At 41.3% G+C, this 25694-nt stretch overlaps 1 protein-coding gene across 2 annotated transcripts; it reads right to left on the reverse strand.

The window, feature by feature from the left end:
• Window positions 1-82: 82 nt before the first annotated feature.
• Window positions 83-25084, reverse strand: ilvbl (ilvB acetolactate synthase like). 2 transcript variants are annotated; one of them, XM_087131212.1, is made up of 14 exons: window positions 24878-25084; window positions 21496-21654; window positions 15373-15543; window positions 14064-14202; window positions 13428-13539; window positions 12257-12357; window positions 11417-11526; window positions 10766-10889; window positions 9605-9699; window positions 8909-9063; window positions 7811-7948; window positions 5776-6049; window positions 4019-4211; window positions 83-3732 (listed from the first exon to the last, which is right to left on the reverse strand). In XM_087131212.1, exons 1-13 carry the CDS (start codon window positions 25001-25003, stop codon window positions 4026-4028), a joined length of 1890 nt encoding a protein of 629 aa, XP_086987338.1. In that variant the 5' UTR covers window positions 25004-25084; the 3' UTR covers window positions 83-3732; window positions 4019-4025. The 2 variants fall into 2 exon arrangements, with proteins under 2 accessions (XP_086987338.1, XP_086987337.1); XM_087131211.1 differs by having other exon boundaries at window positions 83-4211.
• Window positions 25085-25694: the final 610 nt, after the last annotated feature.

A 25694-nucleotide genomic window follows, 5' to 3' on the forward strand; every position in this document is an offset into this window, starting at 1 on the left:
GGCTTCCCAACTTGAATGGGGGTGTAGTTGGAAAATGCTTATCGTAATACACGAAGCACAAAGCGACAAAGATAATATATAGTTGTTTTTCTTTCAGAAATTTTTAATATCATATAAACCACTACATGACCATCCCCAAGGCCACTCAACTAAGAGTGCAAACAGCCACGGGAAACATGGCTTCTACAAACGCGTTGATTTAAGCAAATGTAAGTGAATTTCAACCCATTAAAATTTGGAATTGTTAAAAATCTTAAGTTGCATTGCAATGCGAGTAAAACTTAATGTACCGGTACTTCACTTAATTAAAATTAATTAAAATTCCGGGACACGATTGTAGCATCCTAAGAAGTCGTAATCAGACATTTTGTGACAAAAAAAGCTTGCTACATGTTCCGTCCGAGCAGAGCTGTCCCACACAAAAAATACCTCCTTTTACATGCGATGTCAGTACACATAACGGTCAAGAGCGGATCAAGAATCAAATTTTCGGGAGGCTTAAATCGTTGGCCGTGGCAAACCTTTCGGATTTTTTAATGGAACCTTTTATGGCCTTTCTGAGGGTTGATCCCACAGTTTGGTGCTTTGTACACAGGTTTAAACGGAAGGGAAATGAAAAAGACCAGAAAATCACACTTCCCTCATTATGTTTCAAACCATTTGCACGCCCCAATTGTGCCCCCCCATTCACGCTTACATGTAGTTGGCAAGACGAGACTTCAAGTCCTGTCAAAGGCTTGGACTATTCGTAAACTATTCTGATCCCGTTACCTGACAGTGAGCGAGTCAATCCATGACAATTTTAAAAATAAACAGGGAATACTGGGGCACAAAATCATCCATTTGCTTGACAAAACTGCGTAAAAACAAAAACTCAAACCAGAGCCAAGATTTGACAAGGGCAACACTTCGGTTATGATCCCCTACAAGCTAATCAACAGAAACAAAGCTATGTATGAGGAGGACCACAGGTATTTAATACTGCGATCTCAATGAATCTTACAGGAAACTTAAAGCAAACGTTTCCCTTGTTAAAAATATTCAACAACTGTTGCCTAACCATCACCAAATCTGGAAAAACTTTGCACTCAAACTTCAGAGCAGAACATGTGGAATTCGTTTAGCTGTTTAATACTTCTATTGCCAACACAAGCTGTGATGTTTCTAAATGGATAACCAGCCCATTGATACGTGTGATAACCTGCTTAAGTGCCAGTGCTGAAGCTACTTGCTTTTCACTCCATGTCTATTAGTCCGTCAACTTCAGTAAAAACTATAAAAAAAATAATAACACATTGTAATACTGTAAGTGTAAGGAGAGAAATCCAACAAGCCTTGAATTTTTCATGCATCTAGTCATGCCTGAGTGAATGATTGTATTTTCTCTCCAAGGCAAAAAGCAGTACAGTGGAACACTGTTATAAGACGGTCCCAGGGACGTCACAAGTTACCTTGTTATAATAGTTACCTTATATTATCAATAATGGAAAACAAACCAGAAGAAGTGGGACCTGAAATTGTTCTTGTTATAAATATGACCTTGTATTAACAGTGCTGCTTTTATCTGTGTTCGACTGTAGTTACTTTAATTGACTGTTACAACAAAAACTGCAATAGCCCGTGTCTATGCAGCATCGCTAATAGCTGGAGCTCTTTATACATGTAGATGCCAAGTTTTCCTTTGGGGGCACATAAGTCACATTGACTGAATTATACTCTAAGCCCCCCCCCCCGGAACTCTAGTCTTTTTTTCAAAATGACAACAATACGAGTACACTGTCAAGTTATTATTGCAACCAACCCACTTAACTCTCTTACAGACACTTGCCACATAATGATGTTCAGCAATTAAGCAATCCACTCACCTAAGAAAAAGTAACAGAAAGTATTGAAAGGTACTTTTCAAACTCTGACTTCCAATCTCATCATTTCTTGTGCAGACATCCATTCCTCTTTATATTTTGTGGGAGGAAAATTTTTTCAAAATGGTTTGAAGGACTCCTCTTATCATGCTACTGTTGATGCATTGGTGAGCTGAGCTGATGTGACAAGACTGGATCAGACACTGCAGGTGCGCTCGACCGCTCTTCAATGTGCATTTAAGACTGGTTCAGGAGAAAGAACGTGCAGCTTGGGCATTATCATCATTCAGTCTCCTGAGCCGGTCTTAAACATTAATTAAAGACTGTCCAAGCACATATTTATTCCTATTCATAAATACTGATTTAGTCGGAGAATCAAAAGAAGTCAATATACGATCAATATACAAGGAATTTGTTCACGAATTTTACTTTCATTTTCCTGAACACCCCCATCAATTTTATGGTATATTTCTTGTGCAAGTAGTCCAGAAGAATCTCCTTATATGGACTTGGTGCGCACGTAGCAGGTTCTCTATGCTGCATCACACGCAGACTCTTGACCAATAAGGATTAGTTACACTGTCACTTATCCAGGTGCCAGCAAAGTCTCACGGAGCAGCCATTATCAAATCTCAGTGGGCATTATCAATTGTTAATACACGGTCACATTTTGCACTGTTGAATAGGGAAACTGTCTAAGATATTCATAAATGAATAATACTACGAATATTACTTAAACTCTAATTAGAAGACATTTGCCAAATGAAGCTGACAACATGAGAGCACTTTAAAAATACCTGGACCATTACACTGATAAATTCCACTATTAGACCGTAATAAAGCAAATGATGACAACTGACAAATTTTAAATCAGTGACAAGTCCATCTTTTTTTATGGGGGGGGTGTTAACCCTAGCTCTCTGGGGAGCCAGAAAGATTACATGTACAATGAAATTGGAGCATTACAGATCATTGGCGCTGATAATCATTAAAGGTCACATGTATATGTGTGCAAAAAATTTGAATTCACTGATGCCTACATCAATCTTTTTCAGGGCTTTGTTCAGATCAGCCTCTAATTCTATTTCTCTGGACATGTTCATCTTGAAATCATCCTGATTCCTGCGATACCTGGCATTTTGTAAATTCATGTCAAGTGAGAGTGGGGTGAAACTGACAGCCCTGATTCAATCTCAGCTAATCAAAGTTTATAGCAGAAAGTCACAGCACTGCTGAGCAACAAATAAATGTTAAAAACCAAAAAAAAATGCTGGTAACCAGTCAGAAACATAATGTATTACCAAACGTTTCACTGGTAACCTGCCTGTGCCAAGCAAAATGCATGTGCATGTATGTGCTAAGCCAATTTTTAAGCTCACAAGCTCTGTGACAGTAGAGCCCTTATCACATGTTGGATATTGGAGGATCTGGATTACACAGAGCTATGCATGACAATATGAGTTCTTACCGACTACAGTGCCAACAAGGATCTCACTATAAATCATTGGCTTTACGTGTACATTGTATAAAGAGTTATGACTCTGGAAAATACTGAAATTCATCTCTACTGTCAGGAAGAGGACAGCTGAATCAATAGCTAACCACTCTGGAAATATTACATGGCAACTGCATTCTTAATACAACTCTGAACTCTCCTTTGAGTTTTTACATGTACATCAAATTAAGGGGATTTTAATTTGTTTTCAAGGACTAATGAAGCTACGGCACTGGATTGCCACATTTGGTAAGTTGAACAAGGTGCTCTCTGGTGTATTTGAACTTGTTTCTGGGATGATTAAGAAAGGCGTTTTCATACAACGACTTGGAAGGGATTCATTTTACTTGCTGCATGTGATGGCATCAATATTCCCTGAAAGAAACAAAACTTCATTCTCTAAAATACTTTGGCCCTAAATTTTAATAAACAACATGATGACCCACTCACCATACCCTAGGGGTCACTTCCTATTAAGCAGGGAGGTTGACTTTTAAACATGTCAGGGAGGGGAAATTATGATGGGCCATTTTTTGTGCGTATCGGGACAAAGTGCTTGCATATCCGGCTAATACACTTGTTTTTGTGGGGAAAAACCCTAACTGAAACTTTCAAGAGCAAGTTAATATTCTTCCTTTGAAATGCTTGACATCATAAATACCTAGAGTCTAGACAGAGATGGAGCCATCACGGAAGTCGGTCTTGCCTATTAGACAGTTGATAAGGACCGGCTTGCCTTCCTTGCATAGCTTCTTGGCTTCCTGAAAAACTTCCTGGATTTGCTCTGGGCTCTCCTCGCTCAGACGGAATCCCTTGCCTCCGTAGCCCTCAGCCACCTTCTCATAGTCACGGAACTGCAGGCCAACAAGAGGAAAGGGAATTTTGGCTGAGAAAAACAGGGTTCCTACAGAATCTGAAAAACAAAATTCCATGACTTTTCAAGGACCTTTCAGAACTGAAATATTCACTGACAAGGATAGCCAGTAAATTTATCATTATTCCTCCATAAAATACAAAGCAAACCTTCAAAAATGACCTCACATGATCTTGATTTCCATGACTTTTCCAAGACTTTTGCTTCTGACAATAGGATTCCTAGAAACCCTATTTTCCTCCAACTTCCAGGAATTTTCCGGAAAAACTATTTTTCCCCCAGGATTTTCCATGACTGTGCAAACCCCGGAAAAATAATGCAAACATTCAAACATGTTAGTCTACAGGTAAGTCTACTCAAGGGAATCAATACGATCTCCCTAATCTTTCATGCAATCAGCCAGCTCTGTTGTGGTCTCTACACCCACATCTCTCCTCAGGATGCTAACATAGCTCATCCTGTACATGGATTATTCCAGCAATGTGGGCCTATTGGTGCTCTGATGAAATGCAAGTGTTCCACTGGAGATCTTCCCATAGAATGCAAACTTTTTCAACATGCATGAATGAGACACTCTCTCTAAATGGTCAGCTGTAGAGAAACATTCTTGGTGACTAATGACCCATTTTGACAAAGCTAATACTCATGTAACATCTTTTACAGTGTCATGGGATGGAGGTGGCCAAGCGGTTAAAGTGTAGCTGCAATGATTTTTTTCTTCAGTCTTCTTCAAAGTATGAAAACCCTTTCACATTCTTCTTTGGTTCAATGCATTGAAAAGTGCACTTTGTTATTAAACATTATCCATGCTTTCCTGGACAAGTGAGGGCACTGCTACTTTGAAGTCATCCAGTGAAGAAATAATTTAGTGCATAGGTTTTTCTGATCCAATTGTGAACCCAGAATTTACTTACTGAAAACATTTCTGCGAGAGAGATTGATGCTTTCTTATTGCTACGCAAATAATCAATAATGACTCATCAAAGAGAAAAATTAGTCCAGCAAAATCTACAAAAATGCAAGATTTGTTCGTGTACAAACAATGAAACATTCAGGCTTTCTTCCTAGGATGATATCACAGTTCTGTCATGAATATGGAAATACTCATTAGCATAAAACCAAAAAGGGAGGTAAATACCCTTTCAAACAGGGAAACAAAAGTTGAAAATAATATTAACTGAGACATTTTGAAGGTTTGTATTAAAACAAATTGATTGCAGCTACCCTTTATGGTTTGTGACTTCTGATCAGAGGGTAACCAGTTGGAGTCAAGCTGCTGGACATGTACATGTAAGTTGTGGCCCTTGGCAAGCCACCTTATGCCCACTTGCCTCTCCCACCAAGGAGTACAATTGAGTGCTGGAATTAGATGTGAAGCAACCTGTCATTCACAGGCATCCCATCCAGGAGGAAATAAACATGTTCTTCTCAGTCACTTCATGTCAAGGAAACCAGAGATAAACACCAGCCTGATGAACCAAATGGCTCTAAATAGATTTTCCTAGTTGTTTTTTATTACTGTATCATAAGTAAGTATATCTTACCGCCAACTGGCATCCAACGGACGAACCAAAGATAGGAATCTGTCCACGCTCAATCTGCATCCAGGAAGCATCGTTGCCAACAACGGCTATCACTGGTGCCCCATGCCTCTCAAAGGTGTCAAACTCAGCCACTGTATACCCCAGAGTGCCATCACCGTACACAATCCAAACCTCTGACTCTGGACGGCACAGCTTGGCTCCAAGGGCAAAGCCTCCCCCAACTCCAAGAGTGCCAAAGGCTCCAGGATCCAGCCATGTCAGAGGGCCACGAGGTCTGATGGAGTCAACACACACAACTAGGAGATTAAGTGTTGCAAATACCAGTCAAGTCTTGTCTTTTCAGAAATGAGATTTCTGTATCTTTGAATAAGATACTAGAATATTTTAGAAAAGATCTTTTTAACTGTTTTATCTATAAGTAAGCACTGTATGGAATTAAAACTTCCCTGGATGACTTTCATTGTATCTGGGTCATTCCATGAGGTTGGGACATAATTTGTGAAGGTGTCTATTGTTTTGTGGGTTCCGTAAAATTGAACAGCTATTTCCTTGCACATGGATTCAAAATTATACATGTACATCTTGCAAGGCTGAATACAGAGGTGTGTGTTGCTTTTACAGAGCAAATGACCTAGTCTCCAGGTCATGACAGGTGGTAGAAGTGACCAAAGTAGCAAGGACACCGTCACAAATTGTGGCCCAATCTCATGGAATGACCCACCCAAGTTTGCCTATGAATCACCATTACCTTAACAAAAACCAAACAATGACCCTAACTTTTAATAACTATATGTAAAATGTGAGAGTAAATACCTGTGTATCTAATGAGGCTGGGAATTTATGTTTAATTTGAACGATGTTTAGAAAACTTTCCAAAACCGTTTAAATGTTCAGCCGACACTTTACAGAGGCCGCTGCCGCCTACCTCGGTGTTTTCATATATATGCATGCATAGTTCAACAATGCACATAGTCCAACCAATGTAAAAATGTAGATTGATGTTGGGGCGTTTAAAACACGCAATGTTTATTGTTTTAAAATCCACTTTTTTCAGGCATCGTTTACAATAAAAAAGAATGCCAGATTATGTCAATGAAATGTCAAACCTCTAAAAGGGGCCATTGCGATTAAACGTTGCGGAAAATCTGTAAACGAATTTAGAACTGTTTTCGTTTAAACGTGTAAACGTCCCACCCTTAGTATCTGAGCTTTTGACAATAGCAAGGCTTGAAAAGTAAAGATTTTTTGTTAGAAAATGAGCTTCAAAAATTACAAAAATACAGGAACACATGCAAATTACTTCCAAAGTTACCCTTGTGACGGCAGCACTATCAACCAAACCAGCTTCAACAATACTGCCATGACTGTTGTGACAGTGATTGCTGTGTGCACTGCCACACCTTCTGTCAAGGTGAATGTCCACAAAGGTGACAAAGCTAACCCAAAGCTGGAGGCAGCACTGCCATGAAAACCACCACTGTCAGCTGACCCACACACTGTTGTCATCCAATCATTTGTCATTACTGTAACTGTCACCATCGACATGGCACTAGATCACGTGTGACTGTCACTGCCACGGCTCATTCTAGCACTGTCCACGAAGTATTTGTTGTCAGCTGCTACATGTGCATGATGCCATCATCCAGTGACTTTTGCCTTTGTCAATGCAATTGTGACAGTAGCAGTCATTGACAAGTGTCATGGTCACAGCTCATTCTCACCAAACCAAACTTTCCTCACAAGTGGCATATCCAAGTTTTGAGTGGGCATGGTGGGGTAGGGCAAAATGGGATTTTTTTTCTTAAAACGGAAGCCCAAATTGTTTTCATACAAACAAGAAATCTCCCCTCCACCCAACAAAAATGGTAGAAGCGTTTCAAACAGTTTCAAGTCTTTAAAAAAACTTACCCCCCTCTCCACCTATGCCACTAGTGGCCACCCAGCTGTAACTATATATCTTGTCACTGTCATTAATGTGGTTGTCATTTGTCACAGCAATAGCCACTTGTAACTGTCACTGTCATTCTCAGTTTACCTCAGGATATAGGCAGCACTGCCCACAAAGTCCCCGCCATCAGCCACCAATATGCTGTTGTCATCTAGACAGTCCTCCATGATATGAAGCACCTTCAATGGATTCAGGAAGTGGTTGACTGGAGCATTGGATTTGCCACTTGGAAAAATGAAATCGCATTCAAATTTTGTTACAGAGGAAAAACAATGGACAAACAAATGACTGTTTACATTTCATCAACTCTGGAGAAATGCAAAGCTAAGAAGTACAAGCTCTCTCCATTGGAATAGTTTGAAACCCTTAAACGCAAACCAGACAAATAATGGGTTCTAAAATTAGCTTATTAAGCTAAGCTGTGCTGATTTTGTTGCAGTGTGAATAACTGCCAGGCTTTCAAACATCTGCAGTCACATGTTTGTCATATCTGTTTGTCCAGATGTATAAAGTGGCCTTTCCAAACTTTGTCCTTGCTATCCTTCACTCTATCTACATATGATTAGAAACACAAACCTTAGTCTGTGTTTTTGAGATAAAGGTGTCGTGGGACGCTCTGCAAAGCTGACAGCAAATTAAATGAAAAGCTGCCAAACACAGATATTTGCTTTCTGGAACAACATCGGTTACCAGCTAAAATATCATGTAACCTGTGACCGGTTCTCAGCTAGCTTTTTGTTAAGCAGCCTTTTTCAACAAACTTGCTGCAGATCTAAGGTACAAGGATGTCACACTTTGTTCAGACCAATGCCTTTCCTATGGGGGCTGGAGGGAGACAGTCCCATCTCACTTTCACAGGAAAGCACACGTTAACAAAGCATATCATCATTACGTTATGGGTCTATTGGTCAATCCCAGTCAGGTTGGTCTGGTGCTACTTACCTCACCTCCCACTTTGGAGAACCAACTTCAGCTCCACCCCACACCGACATGTGAATGGGGTTTCAGTCTCAGACGGATTCTACGGTCAGGATTTCCTCCCAACCTGACTGACTCTAAAACTGACTCGCTCTTCCTTGCTTCTTTTTTACAAGTTTCTTCAAGTTTAAAAGTCAAGTGCCATGGACATCATGAGGAATCATTGATTTCATCATCCTAAATGACAACTACAAATTATCAACTCACGTATTGGCCTGTTCTTTCTCCTCATCACGTAGTTTCAAGACACGGGGCCATTCTGGGTCACACTTGTATGCCCCTAGAGCCTTCTGTAAGGAGGCTAGGAAGGTGCCAGGGTCACCCTGGATTGCCAGGGTTGGGGTCCAGATCATGTCAGAGTTCTGACCCAAAAAACAAACATCCACGATTTAGAATGGGAGAGATATAGTAGGGTTAGGACATCACAAACGCACAGAGTACCAGCCAATGTGGAAGACATACCAAGGAGACTTCAGACTCCGAGCCCTTAAAAGTGAATCACAGATCTTACAAAAGGGAATCAACACAAAACTATGGATAATTTGGATGGATGCTGAAGCAAGTAATATAAGCTTAGAAGTATAGAATTGTTTGAGCACTACTGAAGCCAAGCTAGCGGCATTACTGGTATGTACTTAACCCCTTCATACCGGGAGCCATCCACAGCCGCGGCTTTGTGTAAGGATTAGTGCATACCACACATACAGTCTATTCACCATGCAGCTGCTGGTTCAATGGGGCCTGCTGCTGGACAAAGCCCTTCATTCAGGGCATACCACAGCCCAGAAGTCATGGTCAAAATAATCCCAGCATGAAGGGGTTAAGATTCACTTCAACAACCACATCAAGTTTAAAACTTGATATTCAACCCCATTTTAAGCTTTTTTAAGAAGTGGATGGTACCTTCAGAAGTTGAGACTTGTTGCGGTTGACAGCAATGATTTTGGACCGACGACTGAGATGGCGTCCATAAGACAGCCGGAAGTCGCAAACAGTGCCTAGGGAAATGAAAGATGGAATATGAAGTAAAGCTGACAACCAAATTCCATGACTTTTTTCAGAGCTCTCCGAGATCAAAGTATGAAAATTTCCATGACATTTACTGCCATTTAATGAAACATCCACAAAATAATCAACGGATGTTTTGAGGGCTTCATGGCAGCGTAGGGTCTTTGATTGTGTTTACCTAAAGGTATCCCTTTAACACCCATATCTTGTGCTCTATGTCAGCTTCTATATATACACACACTGTAATGGTATAACCAGGATTTCCTGATTTAAAAAAGAGATCGTTTGAAAAATCCTGAAATCAGAAAAAATTCTGAACAAAAAATCCTGAAATTAGGAAAACTTCTGACAAATCTCACACCCGGGCAACGGTCTCTCCAGCCTGGCTATTATAACTGAGTGGGTTTCTGCAGAAACAGTGCTGCTAGTCTGATGGATTTAAATTTGAATGCCTAAATCTAGATCTAAATCCCTAATAAGCTCAGGGTACCAGACATGAATTCAAATCAAGGGGTGTGCCTGAAGGGTGTGGCCACAGATGGAAATAGCACAGGTGCCTATGGAATGCCTATGGAGTGCCATGGCCTGATGGTCTGGGCCATTGAATTCTTTTGTCTGTGGCCAATTCTGCAGATTGTGGGTGTGAGTGTGGCCTGGGGTCATGGTGTGTGAATCATTGGGCAAGGCACTTCGTCACACATTATTTCTCCCCACCTACTGGAAGCAGTGAATGGGTACTAGTGAGCTGATTATTGTGATTGAGCTGCCTTGTGCTGAAAAGGCAGAGTCCAGCTGTATACTCCCAAGGGAGCTGAGATGGTATTTAGGATGTTTAACTCGCCAAATAATCAGGGGTAATACTAAAAGAAAGCACTTTGATTCTTAGTTAAAAGTGCTATATAAACACCTGTTCTTATTATTATTACTATTATTATGAAGGCACTTGCTAGCAGAGGCAGCCACCTTCCACTGACCTGTGCATCATTCCAAGTCCCATCTGACATGTCTGATTAACTAGCACACAGTCTAATTCACAAATGGTAAACTAATTTTTACCTGCTAGTATAACGACATCGGCATCCCTTAGTGCATCCCGTCTGCGCTGTCGGATGTGATAGGGGCTGTTTTTACCCAGCATGCCTCTGGCCATTCCTCCCAAGAAACAAGGGATACCCATTGCCTAGAGAACAAATCAAAATATCAAATTGAATTGCATGATGTCACCAGGACATGATGCAACAGTGGATCCACAACCCAGTATTTATTTGGGGGGTAGAATTTTTTTATTGGGGGGGGCAAGAATTTGGGAAATTTTGGTGTAACATTTTATGGCTCTTGAGGCTACATTTTGGTGCTTTTTACATACTTTAACAAGGTAAGAGGCAAGAAAAGGCATCATTCTCTCATTTTTTGCACTAGATAAATTATTTTGTGCAGTTTGTCAACGGAGCAGCTTGGGGGCCAACAATACCTCGTTAAAATTAAAACACTTTTATCTTTGGGTAAACAGTGAACAGTTCAATGCACTGTCCAAGTCAAGAGCACAGAAATCCAACAATGATGGAGATGGAGTCAATGTTAGAAAACACCTGATGTGCATGCACTGTGTATACATGTAGCAATGATTGAAAACAATTCTTCATTTAAACTGTGCACACTTTCACCAGTAAGTAAAAACTTGAATCAAAGTTACTTGGCTTAGTTTACCTCCAGAGCTTTGCGGACATCTTCTACTGGTGTTGGAGGGAGAGTGACTTGGCTACCCAGGACAATGACAGGTTTCTTTGCCATGCTTACTAGCTCCACAGCTTTTTGAACTGAAAGAGCAATCAAAGCAAATCACAAAGATGACAACGTTAATAAAGATGACCTGTCTACATGATTCAGGGGAAAACTATTTCTCCCATTGGCATCAACTCACAAGCTGGCATGTTGGAATGAAATTCTTTTCTGTGAATAGAGTACCTCTTGACTTTCTCTTTGAAATGGACCATTAAGAGCAGCTCCACCTGGTATCATACAATTTCCTTACCCAATAACCTACTCCCTATTGCATCTTTGGGTCTAAAGTTTGGTCCAACAACAAATGTCGCCACTAAAATCCTGTAAATGGGCCTGTCCATCTGCTGTAACTTGCAAAGAATTGTGACGAGTAGTGAACACTAGTCAAGGGTGAAAGTAACTCTTAAGATGAATGGAGCCCTTGTGAAAACGTGAAGATTTCACTGCCTTGTTCTGGAGATGCCATTGGTTGATGGACTGGTAACGGTCCCATGTCTTACCTTGTTCTAGAGATGCCATTGGTTGGTGGACTGGTAACGGTCCCATGTCTTACCTTGTTCTGGAGATGCCATTGGTTGGTGGACTGGTAACGGTCCCATGTCTTACCTTGTTCTAGAGATGCCATTGGTTGATGGACTGGTAACGGTCCCATGTCTTACCTTGTTCTAAAGATGCCATTGGTTGGTGGACTGGTAACGGTCCCATGTCTTACCTTGTTCTAGAGATGCCATTGGTTGGTGGACTGGTAACGGTCCCATGTCTTACCTTGTTCTGGAGATGCCATTGGTTGGTGGACTGGTAACGGTCCCATGTCTCTCTTCTCCCATGCCCCTGCAAAGATGTTGTTGACATATGTGTCCAGATAGCTGTGCAATAAAAGGCAAAATAATGTCAATCAGAGATGAAACTGACCTTGGCCAGAAAAAATAGGAAATTTTGCTGAACCCAAAATGACATTGGAAATGTGTGTCTAACCACAATTTTTAATGTCATTTAACCCTAACTCCCTACACGTAGGCTCCTGCACTAGGGACTGAACCTCACAAAATCCAACAGGTTCACGTACATGTACTTGTCTATGGACTTATACATGCAGGTCACTGTACCAAACCTGGTAAACTCCAACAGAATGAGCACGTTGGAGTTTGAGTGATATGGTATGGATGGATCTATGCAGTTTAGGATGACTTGCACTGAACAGTAGCAAACCTGACAAAATCAAGCATAGTCCAACAATTGGTACAGCAAGCCAGACACTACTTACATGTACAACGACCCGTGTACATGTACATGTATGTCCCAACTCACACAGAATCCAACACCATCTCACTGGGCCTTTCATCCCAAGTCTCACAAAATTCAACAAGAAGTTCATCAGGTACGGTACCAAACCTGCCAAAACCTCATAAAACCTGCTGTTGGAGTATGGCAGGTTTGGGGTAGTTAGGGTGAACATGTCTGGATTACACCTGAGAACTACATGTAAAAACCAAATACATCTTGTACGATCAGGAATGACAAGGGAACAGCAGTAACTTCTGTTTGAACAAGAGGTGAATTCCAAACAATTTTGTTATCAAGTCTGCTTAAGGCGATCATCATGATTCACAAAAAATAGTTCTAGAACATTTACACGCAGTTCTAGAACATTTACACGTAGTGTCTTCCATGATATACAGGTACACATATTTTGGCCTACAATGTAAATCAGTAGGCAATGAAATAAATATCTAACTAATTCAGTAACATGCAACTGAGACTTTTTCTAAATTTTCTTCATCTTCTTCAGAAATCTGGTGGACAAACACCCCTTCAATTGAGACACATACTTTACAAACTGTAATGCTCTCTGAATCCATGTTGTTGATATCGGTACTACTGTACCAATACACGCACATGTAAGTGCATGTATTGGTAAATAATATGCACTACTTACAATGAGACAATGCTGGCTAGGATGCCAGCTTTACTGCCGCTGGTACCCAGCTCTTTCTTGACGAGGTCGTAACTATACAGGACATCAATTGGGAGTTCTACAAACACTGGGCCTGGGGGTGGCACAAATAAGAGGCAGCAAGATTCATTTCGTGCTTGCATCTGACATTTATTAAGATTCACGGAAGAAAAAGCCCTCTATAGCTCTGCACTGAGCCAATGATGACTGGCATTCTATCTAAGGAGACACCCACATTGCATACTTTTGATTCCCATTCATGTCTGAATCAAATTTCAAAGAGTTGCTAAGTGAAGAAACTACATTGCTACACAGAAACTAAATATACGTAGTACCAGCCTGACATGTAATGCCATACACTGCATATTTCTAGTGACTGGTTCCCTACTTTTTCAATAACAGGTGTTTGAAATTTGACTCGGTTCCAATGATGCATGGCACCCACAATTTACAGCTTCAAGCATTTCATCACAACATGATCATATATGGTACTTCAACCAAAAAACTGTTCAAGTCCTAGTTTCTATCAGATTGAAAAGCACACCTATCACTTCTGAAGTTAGTCACAAATGAACACTCTGACTTCATCTTTTGTGGAAATGTTTCAGTATTACTCACCTGGTGTGTCAGACTGGGCCTCAGCAATGGCCTTACGTAGTGTAGGCACAATGTCCCGCACGCAACATATACTAGCACAGAACTTACAGAGTGGCTTGAAAAGAGACATCTGGTCTATATCCTGCAGTGCCCCGCGACCCTGTGCAAATGCAAGAGACAACAGAAGTCACCAGCACCTGCATTTTCTAATAACCAAAGCTCACCACAGCATTGGAACTCAATCAATTTTACTGTCCCATGTGACAATATGTGTATGCACCTGAATGTGTCTCATCAGTTTGGTGTAGCTTGGATGCCCATTCTGATAAAGTAAATGTACCAACTCTGATGATGCTTTCAGGTTTTCATCAATGGTGCTGCGGTTCTACATTTAAATGGATAAGGACTGGTCTCTTTTTGAGGTGAGACCTACCTTCAGTCTAGTATCACAATGCCTATGTGCATGGCTGCCAAGAGCCTCTAAATGAGGTCGGTTCATACTTGGCACACAAGCAAACATGAATATGAAATTCTGACATCGCATCCAATCTTTATATGGTGAATTTGCCAAAGCTGAACACATTTCAACTCAAGTGAATTTGTTTTTGCGACTTTTTCCTGACGTCAAATCAACTTTCCTTTCGCATTTCCAAGAAGGTATGAGTACATGTACATCTACATGTATTAACCGGTACATGTGTTTTTTACAACTGGTTCTGTAGGGCTGCATCTGAATCTGCTGTGTAAAGCTGGGACTATGTCCTCACTCCATTGGAAATACACTGAGACATGGTGACAACAGACCTAACCGGAAGCTCAAAAAGTCCCTTTTTGACATGTCCCATGTTTGTTTTCCATCAGCACAATAATTTGCTATATTTAACACAGAAAACAGCTCTAGCAAAAAGGAATGAGTCCCTCAATATTCTGAGTACGCAGGCGATGACAGCATTTCAGAAGAGACATGGGATATTTTCCAAACCACCTCTCAAGTGTCAGATTTGTGAATTTAGTCCCCCTGGTTTGAGAATTTCTGGTCCAATACAATTTCACTTTCTACCATAGAGACATCAGATTGTCAGCAATCCTCTCTTGGAGTTGTTTGCAACTGGCTCCAACAATTAACAATAAGCTATGTAGTTCAGTATGCCTACAGTGCATGCCCAAAATGAAGCTCAGCCTATTAGTATGGCCCTGTGCTGACTCATGCATATGAATTGTTCCCGAATGACCCTGCTGGTTTGAAATACCGAACCGGCTCATTACTCAGGAACGTTCATGAGTTGAAGGCATTCTTGAGACAAAGCCATGATTTGGAGAATGGTCTTACTTTGAGCATTGTTGCTGCTGCACCGCCCATCAAAAGCACCGGTGACTCTGCCATCTGGGCATTCTTGACAGCTGTGATGGTGTTGGTCAATCCAGGACCGGCCGTCACTATGGCAACCCCAATTTTGCCAGAGAGGCGGGCGACTGCATCTGCTGCAAAAACAGCCGAGGCCTGCAGCACAGGGAATGAGAAGAGAGAGAAGTCAGCCTGAATGCAGCAGATGCTGTCAAAATCCAGTAAAGGATATCAAGATATGGATGGAATTCAAAGTCATACAGTTCATTTGAAACCATGTTTGTTGACGTATGTATGTACACTGTGCGTGATCTTCAGTGAAAGACTAAGACTCATGATATCACCAGACAGTTTGGGCCATTCTAAAATTACAGGGCCAGATATCGTGACAGTGATCCGTCGTTGGTTCACTGGCACTAAAACCTGCCTAATGGATAGAGCAAACCAGCAATCGGATCACCGACCCAGATTCGCATGAAACAAACTGGCCAAATGTGACATATGCACTCTTATCACTTTACAGTACATCTTGTGAAAACACTTCAGTCTTACAAGGTACCAGTACCTCAGGTTCATACACATACCTTGAAATTCTAATGCTTGTTTTTATATGCTTCACATAAAAATGTAACAATAAAGGAATGAATCTGTCAAACTCAAACCAAATCTAAGCCTGGATGTTGGCAAAGTGGGCGTGGGGCTTGCAGAGAGCAGGTCATTCAATGGTGTTCTTTTATTGCAGTAGCGAATCCATCTGCACCTGGCTGCCTAGCCATAAACATGGTCGTGCTATTAATTAACCATTTCAAACATTCATAAATCAAATAATGAGTAAACATGCAGGGCTTTTCTGTGTCCATTGATTACTTTGACAGATGACATCTGAATGTGCCATAGCAATTTCTATATGATGACGTTTATAATCGTTCCTATGCTTGAGTGATTCCCATTGTTGTGTTCATACGGTACTGGTATGTCCGTTCACACAGAAGTTCAAACTAGTTTATGGAGGTAAAGTGTGTCCTTATCTCTGTGTTGCAGCCAGGTATTGTAGCAAATATCACTCTACGACATTGTCTCAGAGTAAAAAATTATGATGTGGTGACGAAAGCCATAAAAACCTTAACCTGTTAAACAAATGCCTACCAAGTGTGAAAATGCGTTATTCTTACCGGTATACTTTGCAAAAGGGTTGTGGTTGTGGTTGATGTAACAATTCAGCATTTTTGGACAAAAGCAAATTATATGTGCAACATCTGGGGTCTGGAACAACTTTGTTGTGGAGACTGCAAGTAGTTAAAAAACCTGGACTTAGAAAATAATAGTTGGGTATTGTTACAGAATGACATTGTCTTGATAAAACTGCCCTTAACTTGGATGCTGTACTAGGCCTGGTGAAATAAAATGAGCCATAAAAACGAGCCATAAAATGAGCCATAAAATGATGTTATTTTGGGAGAATAGTTTTGGATACTCACGTACATGTAGATGTACATAAATAACGTTGTTGCTTTATAAATTATTATTATACATAGAGATATATTTTATTGGCAAAAGATTCATAAAACATTTGTGCTTTGTATTCAGAAAGGTTGTTGCTGAATTTACATGGAAGCATTCCAGTAATAAAACTGGACAAAAAGACTGAACCAGACCTGTAAGGTCTTTTATTTTCAGTTCACATTAAGCATTCATCCAGATATTCAATATTCACCTCAGTCATTATGGAGTGTATACTGCAAACATAAACCCATGTACAGGTATTCACATACATGTACATGTGCATGTACAATGTAAATGTACCGGTATACTGTACATGTACCAGTATGATTCCACAGTGTCATGTACATACACTGTAGATTGTACATTGTATAGCCTACATGTAAAGGTACGTACATTGAATGTCTACTGCATTTACTTGTGTAGGTTTTAAATTGACAATGGTGCCAACATCCAAAATGAATGAACTTTTAATATCAAACTACATGTACATGTGATTGGTTAACCCTTTAGAATGATTTCAAACCAGCCAAACTCCAACACCAGGGTTTGTACATGTATGAATCTGGTAGGATGAGTACTGCACTGGTATACTGCCTGTGTTTTATGTGGGATTAATGCTTACTACAAATAAACAGAGACCAACTGTTTATGTGCTCAGCTTGCTAATGTGCCCTCCTTCCTCCAAGATGTACCGGTACAGTGTATGTACATGTACATGGTGTTGGGATTTGCAAGGATGTGGAACATTAAAGGGAGTTACACATGTATACATGTACACTGTAGGGTTGACAATGAACAGGTATCCGCCCTGAGCTGAAGTGCACCCCCAATTGGCAAAAGAAAGACAGCTGGTTACAAGCAGGTTCTTGCATGCATTCTGCGTGTACGCAAAGACCATGCATGCTAGCATAAATTAGTTACGCATACTCAGCGTGCTCCACGTCAACCACACACGTGCGCGCCTCATGGCGCCTCTAAGCGGTGATGAGTACCTAAAAGAGCACGCCCTCTTTTTTCCCGCTTGGAACGGATAAAGAACAGATCTTCTCTTCTAAATGTACACGTATGTACATGTACACCTGCACCTCAACCTTCACCATATACACAAGTCAAAAATAAACCTTTCAAATGCTACATGTACATGTAGGTTCTTCTATTACCCTAAATGCACAGGGTATGGACTCAAACTCAGGGGGATTTGTCTTGCTGTAAGTAAAACGACACACTTTACCAATAACTACAGTGCGGATGTCCAATTGTTTAAAGACAAGAATTCCAAGATAATTTAGAGTGTACATGTACGTGTATCACACAACACTGAGTTATTTTACATGTAACTTCCTCATTCTCACTGGAATTGTGTGGTCCATCTACACTGTACATTTATGTACTTATCTTATACGCAATGTGCACGTAGCCTCATTATATTCAATTCCATAAACACTTCAAGTTCCGTAAAATGTATGAATATGAATTAATAGGAACAGAGACCTACCGGTACCCCCGTACATGTATGTTAAAGCTACCCCCGCACATGTACATGCTACCCCCTGTACAAGTACATTGTAAATGCTACCGTATCTTGCCTAGTGTGAGTACAAAAATGCATCCCTTTGAGTTTTGAGCAATGGAATAATTCAGTTCCATGTGGCTGTACATACTCAAACTGTCAAAATATATGTACGTGTATGTATTGAGCTTCAGGATTTCTGCAATTCATGCATAAACATCTACAGTACTGGTACATGTACATGCATACACATCTGACAGTCTAACACTTACGTACCGGTATGTACATTTCTATATGTACATGATGTACGTGTCTGCACACTATGGTACTGTCCATGTATAATCCTCACAGCAAGCTCCTTCAGCTGCTAGCCACATGTACCGTACATGAAGCATTGCAGCACTTCATCTTTAATATTTCTTTTTCAAGTACAGTGCTGTTTCTTAGGCCCTAGGGTGTTATTGTAATGTAAAAATATGCATGCTCCAACACAAAAATGTATGTGACACAGGCCACATGCCTCTCCCCCACCAACTCCTGGTCCCCCACCCCGTATCCCTCACTGAAAAAAATGGATGAATGAATATTGAACAAGGCTAACAAAAACTTGCCCCCCAAAACCACACCACTGAAAGCTGATGCCTCCCCCATAAGATGCTGATGTCCCTTTTGTGCCCCTCCCACTAGTAATAACCCACGAGCTAGGCCACTGTGGTACATGTTGTACAATCACCTTTTTAGTTGAATGTTAACATACTGCCTATGGACTGGTACCAGTATCTTATCTTTGAACAAATTAGCTTCCAAGGTACCTGTACACCCATGAAGGTGAACATTTACACCTGTCTCTCACCCCATGTAGGGTACATGTAGCTTATGCAACTAGAGGTTCTATTGGAACACTTGGATTCGGAACTTGTCATACAGGGTACATCTCTGGAATTCCTATTTACTGTACTCAGGGTTCCCACAAAAATCTGCAAACTGAATTCCAAGACTTTTCCAAACTTGTTAGGACTAAAAGAACAAATTGCCGTGACATTTAATGGCATGTGCAGAAAAAATTGTTGGTTAGTACTACAAACTTGAAGACTGCCATAGCTATTTATCGTCATTCTATGATCACATCAAACGAGATCCAACCAAAAATAATCCTCGCATGCTTTGGATTGCTATGACTTTTCCTTGAATTTCCAGACAACTCTTTTCCACGAGATTTTTCAGGATTTTCCAAGACTGTGGGGACCCTGTGAACTGGTCCTGATAGTTTACTGCACTGTACAAACCATGTACATATTTTGCCAACAGATTTCCACTCTCAAATCCTTTGTTCAAGGAAGTGGGAGATTACTCATAAATTGTGGTACTGAGCTCTTCCTAGTCAGACTGACCTTTGTGAAGTTATGCAAGACAATGCAGCCTTCCAAACAAACTTTTTGGTGTCCCTCTTGGAAACAATGAGCTTGTTGAATTTCCTGTTATCAGTCAAACCATTGTCTATTCTTTGGTCAAACGTAACCACTGTGTCACAACAGAAAAACCTAGGTGTGACCCTTTAAAGGGGCACGTACAGTAAATTGCAATTGAAACTTAACCCTGTGAAAACGACTGGGAAAAATTGTGAAAAGAATTCCCATTCACAGGCGAAGTTCCCACTTGTGAAAAAGGTGTGCACATTTTCAAGTGGTGAAAAAATTTCCCACTTGTACATGTAAATTTCTTTTTCCCACAGGGGAAAAAGTGTGAAAAGTTTTCCCCCTTTTGATATTAACTTTCAATTGCAATGTACTGAACATGTAGCTCAGTTTCTGCTTAATTTATGTTAGCTTGCATGATGGTGGCTTAGCAGCATTGTGTACTGCAGTGGTACGTGTACATGTGCATACAGTAAGAGTTGCATGTACATGTACATATCTACAGTGAAACATGAGGACTTGATAAATGTCCTAAAATGTCAAATTCGGCAGAGAAAGTATTGGAGTGTTTGCTGAGAAAATTTTTGAAGTTTATCAGACCAGTCTCGTAGAATTCGCGCACACAGGATGTCAAGTAATGTCCCTATGTTGAACGTTTTCTTTGGTTACTTTTATTTGGCTAATCGGTTTCAGTACGGAGTTGATTGAGTTACAGTATACATTTAATTCCATTAATTGAAAATTATTTAAAGAAATTTTTCCTTTCAAAATGTGTAACAGAGTAGTCAAAAACTTAAACTAGACATTTGAAAAGTTTCCCATGTACACAACATGAACGTTTTTGAAAGAAAAATGTATACCTTTGTTTTTTATAGTGTTTACGATGAAAATTACTATCATTCAAGAAAAAGCGGCTGCTTGATTTATCCAAACTTTCAAAAAGATAAAAGTTACTCCAACAAATATGCAAAATGTGTGGACTGACAGCATGGCCAACACAGTGTACATGTAACTGGGTGACCACCACAATATAGTGGCAGTTACAGTACACATGTACAATATCTGATGATGTTGATGCCATGTGCATCATAAAATACATGTCCAGAAAGAATAGTAAGCCCAAGGAGCTTACAGGCTCAATTGCAAAACATGTTGCCATTAACACGGTACATGTACATGTGTATGTATTGTATTCAAATTGCAACTTACAATAATAACTTGACATGACCTCTTGTCACTTTGAGTCAATCCAATTTCTTTCAGGAGTCAAAATCCCATTCAGAAATTCTACTCAAAATGTCCTCACATTATTACATGCACCGTACATCTCTATCATATGGCTATCAAACTACTACAGTTCTGAATGCTGAACTTTTAAAGATGCAAGATCCTTTTCCAAAGCGCAGCACTTTCCCACTTACAATCTACATTGTATTTCACAATTAAATTTGAAAAGTGCATTTGTTTCGGAGTGTCTGGAATGCAACTCTGGAGAGTAGTCCTTGGAATTGGCTGAAATACATGTAGGTCATTTATTTGGCTACATATAAAACACTGAACTGCGAGTATGATTTCCAGTTTGGAATCAGTTCATCTTTAATGTGAAAGTACCATTAGCACAATGTTAACTTGGGAGGTGTGAAGCTGGGAATGGTGGGGGGTTACATGTATTTATCTCACCTCATGCCTGGTATCTATGATGCGTATGCCAAGCTTATCTGCTGCCACATTGACAGGTGAGATATGGCCTCCACACAATGTGAACATGAAGGGAACACCATGGGCCTTCAATGTCTCAGCTACCAACTCGCCCCCATGCCGTTTGGAGGTGGGGTCAGCCTGAAAGGTAAACAAAAGCAAAATGCAACATGCTCACTAAAGTGCCTCTTCTCAGATTGAAAGCAGTAGAAATAGCTTCCAATCTCGTAGTACATGTACGTTGATTCAAAAGAACAATGCTGCCATAAAACATGAACCATTCATTTTCTGAACATGAGGGAAAGGAGGTAATGTCCTGACATTAATGTTCCCCATAATGTACGACAACAGCTTCAATGATATCAGATGACAGTCGGCAGGTCACTCACTGGTTACATTTCCAACCTGAAAAAAAAAAATCACACACACGCACGAGACAAGAAAGCTGGTTTTACTCTAGACAGTAGACACCCTGCTTAACTTGACAAAATACAATAAAAGAAAAAGTGTGAGGCCAGCTAAACCCCACAGCATCCTTTGTTGACTGCTTACATGTACATCAACATTAATGGAACAACTGAAACTCGGGCATGTCAGGCACATCAAGATGATGAACACTGATCAACACAGGGATTGTATATTTGGGGACCCTGTTCCTATAGTAGGGAGACCTACTGGTACATGTACATTTTAACTTTTGGATTCACCTTTGTACTGTAGGCCTACTATGTACATGTACATGTGGGTGACTATGACATCAAGCTCAATAACTGTAGGGTTGATGTTGTGAAAAGATGGCAGGGTGTTGAGTTCAGAGGGAAATTAGGAGGGAAACTATGAGTGTTTTAATGCCTTACACAGTCACTTCCCCCATTTCCACTTTGGCCCTAACCACATCACCCCATCCCCACTTGGCCCCGCCACCACTTTGCCCCATTTCCACTCTGCCCTGTCCGTGTTCGAGTATTTACAAGCCTCTTCAAATGTGGAGAGGGCTTTTTCTGACACATCTTTGACATCATAATCTCAGTCTCCAGACAGCACTGAACAGATTCGTAAATGAATGGTTCAGCGGCTCACTACTACATAGATGGGATGTTTCTAAGTCCGCATCCTCTGAGGCCAACTTAAGAGTAAATGGAAGTCAATGAAGTGACCATTCAAACCGTTGATGTACTCAAACCGTCGATGTTTTTATTTGTCGCATATGCCTCTCTTAAAGCAAGAAGAAGCAAAGTGGGGATGGGGAAAAGTGGGGATGGGGCAAAGTGGGGAGGGGGAAAAGTGGGGAGGGGGAAAGTGGGGAGGGGGGAAAGTGGGGAGGGGGAAAGTGGGGAGGGGGAAAAGTGGGGAGGGGAAAAAGTGGGGAGGGGGAAAAGTGGGGAGGGGGAAAAGTGGGGGAGGGGGAAAGTGGGGAGGGGGAAAAGTGGGGAGGGGAAAAGTGGGGAGGGGGGAAAGTGGGGAGGGGGAAAGTGGGGAGGGGAAAAGTGGGGAGGGGGAAAGTGGGGAGGGGAAAAGTGGGGAGGGGAAAAGTGGGGAGGGGAAAAGTGGGGAGGGGAAAAGTGGGGAGGGGGAAAGTGGGGAGGGGGAAAGTGGGGAGGGGGAAAAGTGGGGAGGGGAAAAGTGGGGAGGGGAAAAGTGGGGAGGGGAAAAGTGGGGAGGGGAAAAGTGGGGAGGGGGAAAGTGGGGAGGGGGAAAGTGGGGAGGGGGGAAAGTGGGGAGGGGGAAAAGTGGGGAGGGGAAAAGTGGGGAGGGGAAAAGTGGGGAGGGGGAAAGTGGGGAGGGGGAAAGTGGGGAGGGGGAAAAGTGGGGAGGGGAAAAGTGGGGAGGGGGAAAGTGGGGAGGGGAAAAGTGGGGAGGGGGAAAAGTGGGGAGGGGGAAAGTGGGGAGGGGGAAAAGTTGGGATGGGACGAACAAGGGGGAAGGGGCAAAGTGGGAAGGGGGCAAAGTGGGGAAGGGGCAAAGTGAAGATGGGGTGAAGTAGGGATGGGGAAAAGTGGGGATGGGGCAAAGTGGGGATGGGGCAAAGTGGGGATGGGACGAAGTGGGGATGGGGCAAAGTGGGGATGGGACGAAGTGGGGATGGGACGAAGTGGGGATGGGACGAAGTGGGGATGAGGCAAGATGGGAATGAGGCAAAGTGGGGTTGGGGCAAAGTGGAATTGGGAATTGGAAGTGACGACACCCATTTCAAGATATGAAATACGGTGGATTCAAATTTGCATGGCTGGCTTGTCAGTGAGGAAGTCATATTTTCTCACAATTTACAATTCAAAAATTACCAAAAATAGGGTAAGCGCAATAGACAATGATAAAGAGAGAGCATTGCCTTTGATTTTCTGGGGACTGACCAGTTTTATAAGATTAAAATGACAAAAAACTGGGGTCCCCCAAATACAATGCCCCATAGACCCAATCATGACAATGGTGAACTAGGCCTACAATGTACATGTACTGTACTAGTCCAACAATGTCCACTGCCTTTTAACATGTTCAAATACCTGCTAATTCTCGCAGTCAGACATCGGGGAACTTCTGTACATTACTGAATATGAAACGTTGGACTTGTAATTCTTGCGGTCGGGATGACGTCACTGGGTCTTGATTCTTTTTCTCTGATTGGTCAATTGGTGGCTATTCCATATTTCACACTCAAAACTCAACAAAGGGGCAAAACTGTTCCGAAAATCCGAATTATTGACTAAACTCTTAATCTTTCCATCACCGGTGAAAAGGTTTCAGTTATTTTGATCATGTTGCAGCAAAAATGGAGGAAAACATGCAAATCCCTGTACAATGTGAATGGAGAGTTTCCCCTTTCATGCCTTTGTCCAACTGCAAGTGCAATATATGGAACAACCTCCGACCACAAGAACAGCTTCCCAGTAAACTGAGAAGTGTGGGTCTTTCTTCCTTTCTTCATGCGTCATGTTAATGTAAGTATTAGGTTACGCTACTCGTTAGCAAAGATCGTACATTGCTGAAGGCGCAAGATTGATAACTCTGCCCAAAAGGTGTAATTACCATGGGCGCCATTTGAGCGAGTGATACGCCTTTGCAGTTTACGGTACTGCTTGGCTGCAGGCTCACCAGGTGCACCTGCCTGCTGCAGTGCCTGCACCTTTGCATTCCTGACATGCATTGCGCAGGCGTATCGCTTGCTCAAATGGCGCCCATACAATTACAACGTTTTACGTGTATTCACTGTGAAGTTCGCCATCTTTGATCTTTGCTCGTTAGGCAGGCACTGGGCCAGAATCGGCATGATATGTCCATGAAGTGTTTTATTCCTCAATAATATGTCCAGTGACCAGACCGTCACGTTCACACCTTTTACTCTAAATAACACAAAAATAGTTATTACCTTGTGTATTCGTTGATAGATCAGTCCAAGTTTCTTCTCTAGATATAAAACAAACCCACAGACAAATACCAATAATAAAACGGGAATACAACTAAAAATTAGCGCAAAAATTGAGAGTGGATCCATTGTGCTTTTCGCTCTGGATCTGTGGTCACGTCTGTGTCAATGTCAGCTGACCGACACTTTGTGCCGGTCGCTGGCTTCCAGTGAGGTATTATCAGGCTTTTGAGCTGCAATGAATTGGGAACTAGACCAAAACCACAAAACTAGCAATTTAGAAATATCGGCTTCGTTTACATTCGGGTTATCGAGCATTCGGGGGCATTTTTAACGCTTACTGGTTAATCAGGGAGCTAATACAAAGAAAAAATAGTACAATACATGGTTTATATTTTTGTATTCCAAATAAAGCTATATAAACTGGAGAATCTCACCTGAAGGATTAAATAAATCCGTAAAGCAAAATTATCCCACAGCTGATGGAGTCAAGATCGACGTTTAGAAAACTGTATCGCTAGACTTTCAAAAGTCGTTTTGAAAGTCTTCTTTATGTCAATAAAGTGAGTTTGAGAAAGAGGGCGGTTTGCAAAGTGGTGGTAGGTCCGCTGGACCAGCAAATCGTAATTAAAATCTTTTATGGTTCATTAAAATTAACTCGAGGCTTTGTAGAAAAAGCGATGGAAGCTATCTACAGGAATTCTAACTCGTGTCTGTGTGAGATTTTGATGAAATCAGTGTCCTAAAAAACGACGGGCTTCACAACTACTTCGGGGCTACTGGCCAGTACTAGACCCAAAACATTGTCAATAATTTGCAA

The sequence above is a fragment of the Acanthaster planci genome, linkage group LG21 (assembly GCF_054643075.1).
Source record: "Acanthaster planci isolate LZ-2023a linkage group LG21, COTS_SCS, whole genome shotgun sequence".
In the NCBI taxonomy this organism is placed as follows: domain Eukaryota; kingdom Metazoa; phylum Echinodermata; class Asteroidea; order Valvatida; family Acanthasteridae; genus Acanthaster; species Acanthaster planci.

What these genes read in the sequence shown, in the direction of transcription:
- ilvbl (XM_087131212.1), bottom strand. Translation starts at nt 25,003, where the DNA reads ATGGATCCACTCTCAATTTTTGCGCTAATTTTTAGTTGTATTCCCGTT. An exon ending in ACAAGTCTCAACTTCTGAAG is followed by an intron (nt 9,064 to 9,604) that starts GTACCATCCACT and finishes TTTTTGGGTCAG; the next exon opens with AACTCTGACATGATCTGGAC. An exon ending in AGTGCTGCCTATATCCTGAG is followed by an intron (nt 6,050 to 7,810) that starts GTAAACTGAGAA and finishes TGACTCCATCAG; the next exon opens with ACCTCGTGGCCCTCTGACAT.